Source organism: Eucalyptus grandis, chromosome 4 (genome assembly GCF_016545825.1).
Source record: "Eucalyptus grandis isolate ANBG69807.140 chromosome 4, ASM1654582v1, whole genome shotgun sequence".
NCBI lineage: Eukaryota > Viridiplantae > Streptophyta > Magnoliopsida > Myrtales > Myrtaceae > Eucalyptus > Eucalyptus grandis.
Window position 1 is genome coordinate 23764549 of NC_052615.1, and position 12496 is coordinate 23777044.

The 12496-nt window shown below is 40.6% G+C and overlaps 2 protein-coding genes across 11 annotated transcripts; both read right to left on the reverse strand.

Annotated features, from left to right (window-relative positions):
- Positions 1-187: 187 nt before the first annotated feature.
- Positions 188-2384, reverse strand: LOC104442845 (vicilin Jug r 6.0101). Its single transcript, XM_010056227.2, has 5 exons — positions 1688-2384; positions 1414-1589; positions 1239-1319; positions 844-1128; positions 188-664 (listed from the first exon to the last, which is right to left on the reverse strand). Exons 1-5 carry the CDS (start codon positions 2382-2384, stop codon positions 188-190), a joined length of 1716 nt encoding a protein of 571 aa, XP_010054529.2.
- A 3503-nt stretch (positions 2385-5887) lies between these two features.
- LOC104441317 (protein PIN-LIKES 3) lies at positions 5888-11587 on the reverse strand. Of its 10 annotated transcripts, none has more exons than XM_010054420.3 (12): positions 11257-11587; positions 11037-11105; positions 10648-10826; positions 9835-9914; positions 9630-9754; positions 9333-9454; positions 8835-9077; positions 8047-8139; positions 7179-7279; positions 6975-7027; positions 6675-6860; positions 5888-6413 (listed from the first exon to the last, which is right to left on the reverse strand). In XM_010054420.3, exons 3-12 carry the CDS (start codon positions 10780-10782, stop codon positions 6289-6291), a joined length of 1263 nt encoding a protein of 420 aa, XP_010052722.2. In that variant the 5' UTR covers positions 10783-10826; positions 11037-11105; positions 11257-11587; the 3' UTR covers positions 5888-6288. The 10 variants fall into 10 exon arrangements, with proteins under 10 accessions (XP_010052722.2, XP_018727604.2, XP_010052720.2 ...); XM_018872059.2 differs by having other exon boundaries at positions 11223-11587; XM_010054418.3 differs by having other exon boundaries at positions 11055-11105; positions 11257-11586.
- Positions 11588-12496: the final 909 nt, after the last annotated feature.

The following is a 12496-nucleotide window of genomic DNA, read 5'->3' on the forward strand; positions in this document are numbered from 1 at the left end:
AGGAAATGGGCGATCAAAAAGCTTTCGGCTAAGGATCAGCGTGATCGCATTCCGTCTTATTTATGTTTAGCTTCTCGTGGTATTTACATCTTCCCTTCTCTCCTTATTAAAAAAAAAAAAAAAAAAAAAACTCATCTTATAATACACATTCTATATTCACATAGCCAAAACCCGATAACTCGCCGCATCACTCGTCGGCGTAGCCTTTCTCCTGCTCTTGCCACTCCTCCGGCCCGGCGAAGAAGAACTCCTCGTCCTGGCTCTTGAAGATCCGATCCACGTCCCTCGACGGGAAGTTGAAAGCCAGCTCCTTCGCCTCCCTCTCCATCAGGTCGATTATGTTCCTCTTCCCCGCGAGAGGGTACCTGACGTTGTTCTCGGCATTCACCTCGAAGCACGCGATCTGGAGGTTGCTGTTCTTGGATGCGATCGCCGCCACAGGATGACCTGCCGGGACGATAAAGGCGGTGCCCCGCCTCAGCTGGGCCCGCACCTTCTGGTAGGTCCGACCACCGCCGCCACCGCCCTGTTGCTTCTGGTGGCGGGAGTGCTTGGACCGCGAGGACGAGAGGTGGGGGCATGCCATTTCTAAGTAGCCCTCGCCTTCGGTCACGAAGGATATCTTGGTGGCCCTGGAGTTGTAGTGTGGACCGATCATGGACCCCTGCCCATCATTTTGAGGATTCCATAGTTAGATGCGAAATTAATTAATATACAATACTAATGTATGGCTGAATTGAGCATGTTAATACCTAACATGCAATTATCAGATGAAGAAATGCAAGACATAACGAAAAACATTAAGTTATCTCTTGAAAACCTATTCACAAATGCAATTCGTGCCTGGGTAATGTTGGCGAAGGAGATCATGACGTCCATGTCTTCCAGCTCTTTGAAATCGTCTCTATCGGCGATGTACAACTGGCCGTGCTGGTTTGCATGGGAAGGATGCTTGTTGAACAGGTTGAAGGAGCGCGATCCCTTCGAGCCATGCGACTCGCCCCCACCGAAGGGCCACCGGCCGCCTTCCTCGTGCCCGCTCAAGGCCTCGATCTGCTCCCTCGAGGCTTTCACTATGGCTCCTTGCTGCTGTTGCCCGAACAACCTCTCCAACTTGTTCCGGTCGGTCTTCGCATGCACGATTAATGTACGAGATATAAGATAAGGATGCTAATTTCTTCAAGCTCACCGGCTGATGACTCCGACGAAAAACATCATGCATGAACCTAATTCATTACCTTCAAGGCAGCTTCAAGAACCTCCCAGCTGAAGGCTGTGTAGAATGATTCAGGGTTCTGACCACCAGTTCCATAGAACGCCTGCAAGTAGGAATTGACCAAAACCCAAAAGAAATTTCCACATTCATTTGAGGAAAACCTCGAAACAATTTGATGTAACAAATGAGCTGATCACCTCAAATTGGCCGGGAAGGTTGACTGGCCGGAGGAGCTGGGCGATGATGAGCTTCTGATTTTGGTCCCGGTTGATCATGTAGACAGGAGTCCCGGCCTCAACCCTCACTATGTCACCTTCCTCTATGTTGATGCTTTGCCTCTTGTTCTGTCGCACCAGCGTGATCGTACCTCTTCCTACACGCACAGGCGCACACGATCACAAAAACTTAGGTCGATTCGAGTCGAATTCGCGTGGCCTTCACTTCCCTAACTAGCTAAATGAACTTACGTACCCTCGACGATGAAGAGAACGGCGTCGGTGTCCCAGTGGCTTGGGACCTCAAAGGTGTTGGGCTCGGCCTCGAGCAGCGCAAGCCGGAAGTTCTCGATGCCGCGGAGGAGCTTCGACCTCTTGGTGAACTTGGGGAGCACGCTGACCCTTCCGTGCTCGGTCTCGACTACGGCTTTAAAGTGCTCTCGGTCGAAGACGTAAGGGTTATCGCTCTCTTCTCGTCCTTCACTCTCTCGTCCTTCCTCCTCCTCCTCCTCCTCCTCCTCCTCGTACCTGTCACTAACCCACTCCCTCCCTCTCTCCTTCTCCTGATCCTCCTTTCCTCTCCTCTTCCGCGGCTGGTCCTCTCCCTTCCGCCCGTACGCCTCGACGCAGCGCTGCTGGCACCCCTCCCTGCTCCGTCCCTTCTGCTGTCGCCTCTCGCACTGCTTCTGGCACTCCTTCAGCTGCTTCCGGTCGTCACCGCCGCCTTTCTCTTCCTCTCGGCCTTCCTCCCGCTTGCGCTCTTGCTTCTGGAGGTAGTAGTCCTCGCAGCGCTGCTCGCACTGCCGCTGCTGCTCCTCGGAGAACTGCTGCTGGACCTTGCACTGGTGCCGGCACTGCTTCAGCTCCGGATCCTGCTTGGCCGTGGCCGAGGCCGAGGCCAGGGCCAGGGCCAGGAGGAGAGAGAGAACCACGAGGCTCGCTTTGAGCCCCATCTTGCTTATGCTGTTTAGTCTGCAATGGAGGGTGGCGGGTGCATGGGCATATGTAGGTTGGCGGGGATAGAGAGAGAGAGAGCAAGAGTGTGATGGAAAGAGGATGAGGATGCGGCGCGTGGGGGGCTGCAGGGAAGGAAGCGCATGCGCGACGACGAGTGTCTCCGGCGGAAGTGGGACGTGGCGTGCATGGCGGGCGGGTGGATCGCCGCGTATTAAAGCGGAAATTGAACAAACTTCTCGTCTCGTAGCCGAGCCTTTAAAACGAAAAATGACACAAATAGCCTCTAAATTCTGATCTAATATGCAATATGACTATTGAATTTTTAATTTGTTTAATATGATTTATGAATTTTCATATGATAATATGATTCATGAACTTTTAAAGTACTTAATATAATCTATGGATTTTTGATACATATTAAATTTAATCATTAAATTATAAAAAGATGTCTAACGTTGTCATTTTATTAATTTAAATTTAGAGATCACGTTAAACATCTTTATATATTCAAAGATCAAGTTGAATATGTAACAAAACTTTAAGAACCGCATTAAATAAATTGAAAATTTATGGATTATATGACATATTGGATGAAAGTGGGGGATTATATTGAACATATTGAAACTTTAGAGATTATATTATATATTGAGCGTAAATTTAAAGATCATTTGTGTCATTATCACTTTTTAAAAAAGAGATGGGAGGCAAGGGCAAAGACGACACGTTGGGGTGGGGGGCGAGGGGGAGGTGGGCTTGACGTGCCGGTGTCGTTTTGGTGCTCTCGCCTGAGTTGGTGCTGTCCGGGGCTATTATTGGAGCAAAAGCATTTAGAGTTATCGCTTATCGCGTTCCCCGCTAGCTATACAGACAAGATGAATCGGCGGTCTCATCTCAAATAGGTTGTTTGGCTTTTAGTAAAACCTACGCGTATGTAACATTCAACTTCTTTTTTTTTTTTTTTTTTTTTTGAAAATTACTGCATTTCTTTTCATTGTTACACCACAGTACATTTATAGAAAAAAAAAATTCTAATCCCATTATATGGATGTCAGTTAGTTATAAATTTTTCAATTTTATCATTTTAATCCTAAACTTTTTAATAATTTGCCAATATAATTTTTCTAATTGATTTTGGCAGGAAATTATTGACATTATAATTTAGTCGGTGGCTAGAACTAACGTGGATAATACTTATAAGTTTTTTAATTTTATGATTTTTTTTTATTTTATCCCTATTTTTCTTAGCTGGTTGTCAAGTCTCAACAAAGGTCATCAGCCATAGATGAGGGCCACAATGCCCTTGCTGGTCTCTAGCAAGCATCGGCCTCACAATGTCTTGGACGAGTAGCGGAATCTACACCGAAACTCACTTTGAGAAAATTTAGTAAAAAACTAGAGGTAGTTTCTAGCATTGTTTTATTTGCTTTTAACTGATGCCACGGAGCTAGAATATTTATCTAAAGCAATGTAGGTTGAAGTTTTTGTTTTGCGGAAGTTGGCAATGCAAATGAGTTGGATTCACTGAAAAGAACAAAACTTGAGTGTTAACTCAATAACCAAATGGAAAGAAGGCATTGTAGAACAAATGGATATTTTGGGTTAAAGAAGAATTTGATGGTAGTAAGAGGTATAAAGCAAGGTACTAGTAAGGGTTATACCACCAAAATTCTACCATTGGTACACTTGTGCCACATTTACTAAAAAATAATTTTTGTGTTATAAAAGCTCCCGAATTAGTATGCTTATGTCACATTTACCCCAAACTAACTGTTGACATGGTAGTGTGTTACGTAAGACGGCCGGTGATGATTGGATTGCTAAGTCAACAATTTCCAATGAAATTTAATTGGATGGATTGGAATTTTATGTAAAAATTCAAGACTAAATTGATATCCGTATAACGTGTTTATGATTGATTGGTAATTTTTTCGATTTTGCAATGAACACTACGTATATCTCTTTACCTTACATCACTCTCTAAGTTGCACAATGTATATATAAGCAACGACAACATGGATTCTAGTGTAATTACAAAAAAAATCGATTTTTATGAAGAACTCAAGATTTCTACAGCATACACATAGATCTGGGATTTCATTTTCACATAATAATGGCCTATATATGTGTGTAGATCTTCGATCTCACTTCGAGACACACAATGGTCTAAGACACGCATAAATCGTAATGTTCGCTTCGACGGCATGACAACCTTAAACATGCATGAAGTCCGAAACCAAACCATATAAAAAGGTTGGAAGTATAAACAAAATAAGTGCACCGCCTCTCGAAATGGTATCAAAATAAGTCCTTTGATCTTGGTAACGTTGGAAGTATAAACAAATATTTGTGATTTTCAAAACCAAACCAAACAAAAATGTGGGTGCTATTCTATAATATGAGCTTACATTAATTAATTAATTTTTTATTTTAAATAATCGGGTTAATGGATATTTCAATATTTGTTGAAATTAAATTGGATATTGGCATCTATTAATAACGGGCCTAGTTGAGTAGCAAAATGTAGGTAATTGTGTTTAACTGAAGCCCGTAATAGGAAGGGCTCAGTTGACACGCTATTAATTAGAGTTTGCTAAGTCCCCTTTCTAGCTTATAAAATGGTAGGTTATATCTATGAGTTGCTTAATCTCATTGAAAATTATTATAATAAAATATGTCATAGAGAGGAAGATCTAGCATTCATCTCTAATTATCAGAGTGATATATTTTTCTTCAAGTGAAGCAATGACTCAAATGAGTACGCTTTGATTCCGCTTTGTTTATTGATTTGGTGTTTTACAGTCATATATGGATCCATTTCTTCTTGATTAATAAGTTGTTTATGTGAATAATTTTATACAGGCGCTAGACAAGTTAGTTTGGTATCTCAATTTGAAGAATGTTGACACATCAATTAAATAAAGATTGATAATTTTGAGAAAAAGTTTGTAAGTTTAATACACAGGTATCCGGCAAAAATAAATGTTTGTTAGATCATTAACGTGGTTGGTAATGTTAGAAGTACAGGCATACATTGGTATTTCTCAATATCAAGCAACATAAAAAAGTTAGTTGGAGACTAAAGCCAGTATCATAATATGACCAACGCTGGTATCTCGGCCAAATTAAAATTGATACATTTGAACAAAAGCTAGTAAAGTCAAAGGCATTGATATGCCATAAAGAATAAATGTTAGTAGATCATTATAGTAATGGGTAGTCTTTGAAGTATTAAAAAAAAGCGTCGTACTTTCCAAATCTAACAAAATAAAATGTCGATGAGCAACCTAATGCGACGATGGTTTCTACATTAGTCAAACAAAGGGTGACAATTACACAAAAAAACAAAAAAAAAAACTATTAACTTCAAATGTGTTGGTAAGTCATAAGAATAAATGTCGGTAGATTATTTAAGTATCGATCTTGAATATATAAAGAAATTTCAGTACTTCTCAAAACCAAGCAAGATAAAACAATTGGCAAAGTAGAAAGTTAGGACTAATTAGACGAATATTAGTACATCGATTGAATTAAAAATTGGTAATTTCGAATAAAAGTTGGTAACTTCATTAACTGTACAAAGTTCTACCAATGACTGAAGAAGAAACCAGATGCATATATTGAATGCAGATTCCGTGCAGTTAGGATCCTATGCTTTAGAAGATCACACCTGTAGGAAATAAACAGAACATTTCGAATCGCCAGTGTATATCTTTCCATCCTTTTCTCTTCTCTGTGAGATACAGTTACTTCCACCAAAAGAATGACAGATAAAGTTCATCCAGTTCTAAGGATCTACTAAGGTATAATGCCCTTCCCCGGGAAAGGTCACAACACGGGTTTCGCATTGGATTTGAAAAAAAAAAAAGAAAAAGAGGAAAATAAAAGCCAAATGGAATGTACTTATGTGACAATCCACATGAAGAATGTAGACCACAAGGTGAGGCTCAACGATGCTACAGCGTATGTCCATAACATAATGATTGAACATTCGTTCTCGCCGGCTTCCAGCAGCTGCGTGATTGTACCTGCAACATTCTCCCAAGGCGAAATCAGTGCTAGGGCCAATGCTGCAATGGGTCGTTCCAGTTCTAATCGGGTCGTTCTGCTAGAATGCGAGATTGACATGACAATGTTCGTGTTTCCAAGAGAGTGCAGAAGTTACGTGGGTCTGCCTCTGTCCTCATGCATGCTAAGAGAATGTTGGCAAATGGATAATTGCTTCCACCAATCACAAATAGATAGAGAGAGAGAGAGAGAGAGAGAGAGAGAGAGAGAGAGAGACCTACCGACATTCATTGCTGGCGGAAGGGCAAATTGAAGCATGAGGGTAAACTGATATAGCGCGTCTGATCCAACCATGCCAAAGTGGTGAGCAGCTTTAACGACACCGATACCGATCAATGGCAAGGCAATATACCTGATCGTGATAACCCCTATGATAACTACGGGACTAACTGTTGATCTCTTCAAGCCTGATTTGTCAAACAGAATAAGACGATTTCTGTGTGGGCACTGTCAGTGGATTCTGGAAGTGCTGGCAAAATGGTTCAAGCCTAAGATAATTCAAACTCACGTTCAAACTTTACCTCTTAAAAGATTGGCTCCAATTATCAGAGTGATACATGGAATTGCAGCCTCCCTGTGCAGCATACAAAGAAGTAATCAGAGGATGTTTCTTTTCTAAATAGGCAAGAAACAGAAAAGTGGAATTTCATGCAAGAGGCTCTGGTTACTGAAAACCAAGTTACATTGATGAGAGGTAGAACAAACTATTGTTGTGAAAATCTTACCCTAGCAAATCTGTCGCATTGTAGATCACGCGCAGAGGAGCATCATCACCAATTATGAGTTTCCGGATTGGAGATGCAACTCCAATTATGAAACCGATAATCTGGGGAAGAAAAGTATGAACAAGCCACATGAGTGAACGTTTCTTTCTTGCTGGCACGGAAGTGCTGCAAGAGGAATGGATGGCATGCTACTTGCCATTTCACTAAACTTCAAAACATTTAAACACTATACTGAGAACTGTGTCTTAAATGTCTCTTGTGACGTGTCCTCAGTGCCTACACAGTCATATGGTTAGAGAGGCAAAAAGGGAGATCAGATTACATCTACCCATCATCTCTTTGGCTTTGTGATTTTTCTTTGATTGCAAAACGTCCTTAGAGTAGAGTATAAAGCACAAGTCAGTTGGAAAATGAAAGAGGCCAATGAGGCTGGTGGGAGGCTTATGGATGACTCAAATGATATTGAGTCCCTCATGCTTTGAGTTGTAACATGTACTTTTGCAGACAATAAACAATCAGGTCCAAGTTATTTTACCAGCATATATAGTCTAACCTAATTTCAGCAGATTTTCAGTAATATCATGCAGATCATATCCATGGTGGCTTGGAATCTTAATAAGCAGGAGAAACAGAATGCAATCTCATACATCCTGATGACATTCTAACGCATCCTTTAAAAAGTTTGGAACCTGATGTCATAAACCATCTATTTGAAAGCTGTGAGAAGTAAGCCTGAAATAGCAACGTCCAACTCTACTAACTTTTCTTGGCCAACAAAAGAGAGCCGCAATTTTGTATCCTTTTGGCTTGCTTTGATGAATGTATACCAATTGAAACTGGCAGAATATGACAGGCAGTGTGAGCATACCACTGCAATTGTAGAAGGTGCAAACAACTTCTTTATGTCAATATGCTCTGTAATAGTTGTTATATGCTGCCTGATCTTCTTGAGGCATAATATCTAACAAAAGAATGAAAGAAAGTTAAATTCATCAAGGTTGTGTAAACTCATAGGACATTAATATAATACACTAGCGATAGAGATATATCATTGTGCAAAGGGTGTAACAGAGGGGTTGCTTTTTATTTGAGAATACATACCAAACGGTTAGCACCATATGGGAACAGAATTTAACGCTGGAGGTTCTTTGAAGTAAAGTTGTACAATGAACATGAGTAGGACATAACAAAAGGGAAGTTGTGATAGTATTTCAGTTGCTTCGGTACTCTCCTGACCTTTTTAACTATTTCAGATGATTGTAGTTGTCAAAATTGTAAGACCTAGAAATAAGTTAAGCATAACAAGGAAAAACCATCTCTTTGAGTGCCATCTTCTAACATGATCCATTATCAGCTTATTGTATAGTCTTTGGAGAAAAGCAATGAAACTTCCTTCAGGATTACTGGAAAAGCCTTCTGTAAGGTTTAACTAACAACCATACTAGCAATTCCTCAAACAAAATCCAGTAGTTCTTTAATTGGAGGATACAATGATTTTTTTTTTTAATATACAGTGTATTCGCAAATTGACATATGGGGGAGAAATTTCTTCAGACCACTACTTTCTTGATGAGAACATCAACCACTTATAGGCCAGTCCAACTAAAATTCTGTCTTTTAAAATTGATGTCATTGAAGAACTTAAAAGTCAAGAACCTTTGTTTTTCCCTCGAACCTCGTTTGACAAATTTCATCTTCTTGGCTAACGCAGTCCATAGGGCTTGGAGAATCCTCTGAAGCAAGTAATGGTTCTGTGATGATCTCTGGAAGTCCACCTGAAATTACTTCATCAGCATTTAGGCTTGCTGTGGAGTCCTTTGGGTCTGTTTCTTCAGCTCTCTTCTCTGCAGATATCCTCATGAGCGGGTACACATAGCACCATATGTACACGGCGCCTATCTGATAAGGAAAATTGAGATGATTCAATAACTAAGATGAAAGGGACTGTATAGAGAACTAAACGGATTAAATGCAAGTTTTGTAAATGTTGACATACTTTTTATTGGAAGTATGATACCAACAAGTTAGATAAGACAGCAAATATTACTTGGACTACCCACCACTTACGGCAATTTGATCATCAAACATTGGCTACTTTAAACTGCAGTTGGAGAAATTTAATGGAAAATAAGAACATATGATAGAAAGGAATACCGCCATAGACAGGGAAGCATATGCCTCGCCATAAGTGGAGCAGGTGGATGAATCTCCAAATGGACTATTTGTCTCAGTGCAGACAGCAGGAAGTATAATCAAGAGCAAGTTTCCTAAGTTTCCTAAGAACAACGAACAACGAACTATAGTGGTAAATCGTAAATATAAAAGAGGTGAACCAAAATTCAGAACGATCGTATCACTTCGAGTAATATGCTTGCTGGATTTGAAAAATTGTAGTATTTTAAGCCTGCTACAACCATACAATCAGGAAAAGAATGTTCCATATACAAATACCTGCTGCACAGCAACCTATGACAAGGCTTTGGAGATGCCGGGGAGTTCTTGTGAGCTTTATCAGTACCCAAGCGAGCGCTGAGCCAATAATGAATGTGAGAAGAATGTTCACTGGCATGAACCATCTAAAACAATTAAACAACAAAGATTTCATCAGCTCTTGTACTAGGACGTTTTCAAAGGCTTCAAAATGGGTTTAACTCACAAAGTAACCAGACTGCTGAGTGTAATTGTGTCAGCCAACTTGCTTGCTATCAATGATGGACTGAATATGTAGAACACCAACTGCTCATGAATAATTGAATCAGTACATGTTGAGGTCGTTAAGGACCCTCGAATAACATGCATTCCATTTGGTTTTATTCTAGATGCAAACATGGACGTGAAGGCGAAGAACAAACCTAGAAATGAGGGTAAAAGGAAAGGGCGAGGAAGATGTGCTCAGTACCAATTTAATTGTGAATGCAAATACAGAAAAAAACTGACCTATTCGTTGTCTACCAATACTTCCACAATAGAAAGGCCATGAAGCACTTGAAGGATCTCCCTCTCAGTATTATCTTTTCACATGTAATGATGTTGACCATTTGGAAATTGCAGACTAGCCAACATCTCTCCTATTTCCCACCATTGCTCAACTTAACACCAAAGCATACTGATTACTAAATTTTAAAGAAACAAGTATCTAACAATTTCCTATTATCCCCTTGAGGGAAATTGGCTCGTACAGTTGTCAGAAGGTGAAGATGATTGAAAGGAAACTTTACACGAGTGGTCTTGAAGTAACATCAACCTCAAATGAGGTGAAAAAGATGAAGTTCAAGTCGCTCAAGAAAGATTATTGACATAAGCGTTTAACTGAGATGTTATAAATTTGACAGTGGCTGTTTGCAGATTGTCAAGACAAAAGGAGGTAATTATTAAACGAAATACTCATTGAAAAAATGAAGTAAATGATATGAGGGTGCTGAGGAGAGAAGAACACTTCAAAATGCAGCGAGCGCACAGGAGAGCTCACATTATTCACGTGTTGCTTTGCATCGCGCCCCAGCAGATTTATACGCTCCATCGCAAGAAGCGAGCCAACAGCAGTGACCAAGAGTACTTTCAGAACTGGCATCAAGGCCACAACGAACAGATCGAGAATACCCATTGAAACTCTCTCTTTCAACCTCACGTAGAATCTGTCTTACACACCTAATTAAGAAAGAGAACAAAAGACAATTTAGATGTCTCATGAAAACTATTACAGCATTGATTTGACGAAGAGTCAGCACAATGGAAAATATGATGCACTCTTGCGTTAATAGCTGCCCTCATCTGACTGAAACAACATACAAACAAAGCTGACCGACCACCGGCAATGATTACTGAACAACATATTTAACAGTATGAAAAGTGAGGTACGTGGTTGTAGATGGATACCGAGGTCGGCAAGGACTAATCTGCTGCGTACAAACGGACAAATATGAACACCTAGCGAGGGAAACAAGGGCACGATCACACAAAAGCTTTTAGCCACGATAAGGACAAAGGTATTTAAACGTCCCTTCAAAGCAACCGCAGAAAAACATCGAAGGAAGGTAGACTCACGTTTCCTTTTCGTCGATCAAACCGAGACCCTTACCTTGGTGGTAGACCTCAAGGTGAAAGGGAACTAAAAAAATAATGCAGCCTGGTGGTGCCCGGCTTCCGCTTGGAGATGAAAGAGTTGCCGAGAAGGATCCCCGGGTGGAGCAGGGATGTCACGACCGTCCGGGCACGAGTGAACAGCAATGCCAGTAACTTTGGTGGGCAGCTCCAGCGCAATCGCAATCTGACGGAGCGACTTCTCAATGACAACCGAGTTCACCGGAGAAATACATTGAACATAGCCCTTTATGATCTTCTGCTGACCGTGCCAATGTCTTCTCTTCAGCCGCAAAAATTGACGATGTATGACCATATCTCCCAGCTCCAACGAGAGTTCCTGATCTGTGGCTGCGAGCTTGCCCACGCTTCTCCCTCTCTCGACCCTTCATCTTTTTGTTTTTGTTTTTGTTTTTTTTTATACCCAGGGATCCCGTACAGCTGGCAGTCAGATGACCCACCACCCCTACGTCTTTTTTTTTTTTTTTTTTTGCTACAACTTATTCCTATTCTACCATGCTTTAGATTTTTGCCCGCTTGCCGGGCGTGAGTTACCCCTACGTCACACTTAAGACTCTAAGCGACCGTGAAAGATTCCCCTTCGAACTTTCGTGATTTTTGGTTCATCTCCACAATCACTCTCAAAAACCAACATCGCCTCGTGTCCCATCTTTTGCTTCTGGCCAACCATGCACGTTCCTTCCTTTTCAATGCAGACCATGCCTCTTTTATTTTTCTTTTTATCATGTATAAAATATATATTTATTTTCTTTATATATATATATTTATTATCTTATTATGTTTGGGAAAAATAAATTCCAAGAAACTAATTCCATTTTAGAAACTATACTAAATTTCTAAGTAATCTAAATTGCAAGAACTATATCTAATAAAATGAAATATACATATATATATTATTTGCAGAAAACAAGTACCATTTTTTGAAAAAAATGTAAAAACAATCTCTAGGCAAAAATCTATGTGTCAACGCACACGAAAACGTGTTCACAATGCCCAAACATGTCTAGAAAGTTGGCCATAAGTTGAAGGAGCGAGCGATAAAAGATTCACCAACTCGCTCTCAATTCTTGCACAAATTCAAGCATTCATGGGCTTGACTGATTTTATGAGGTTGGATTAACCTTTCTTCGGAAACTCTCCGCAAGGTGATGAAAATGCCAAATTTAGGAGACGTTTTGCTTCTCAAGAAAGATTCTCTTCTCTGATTCTGACAGCAA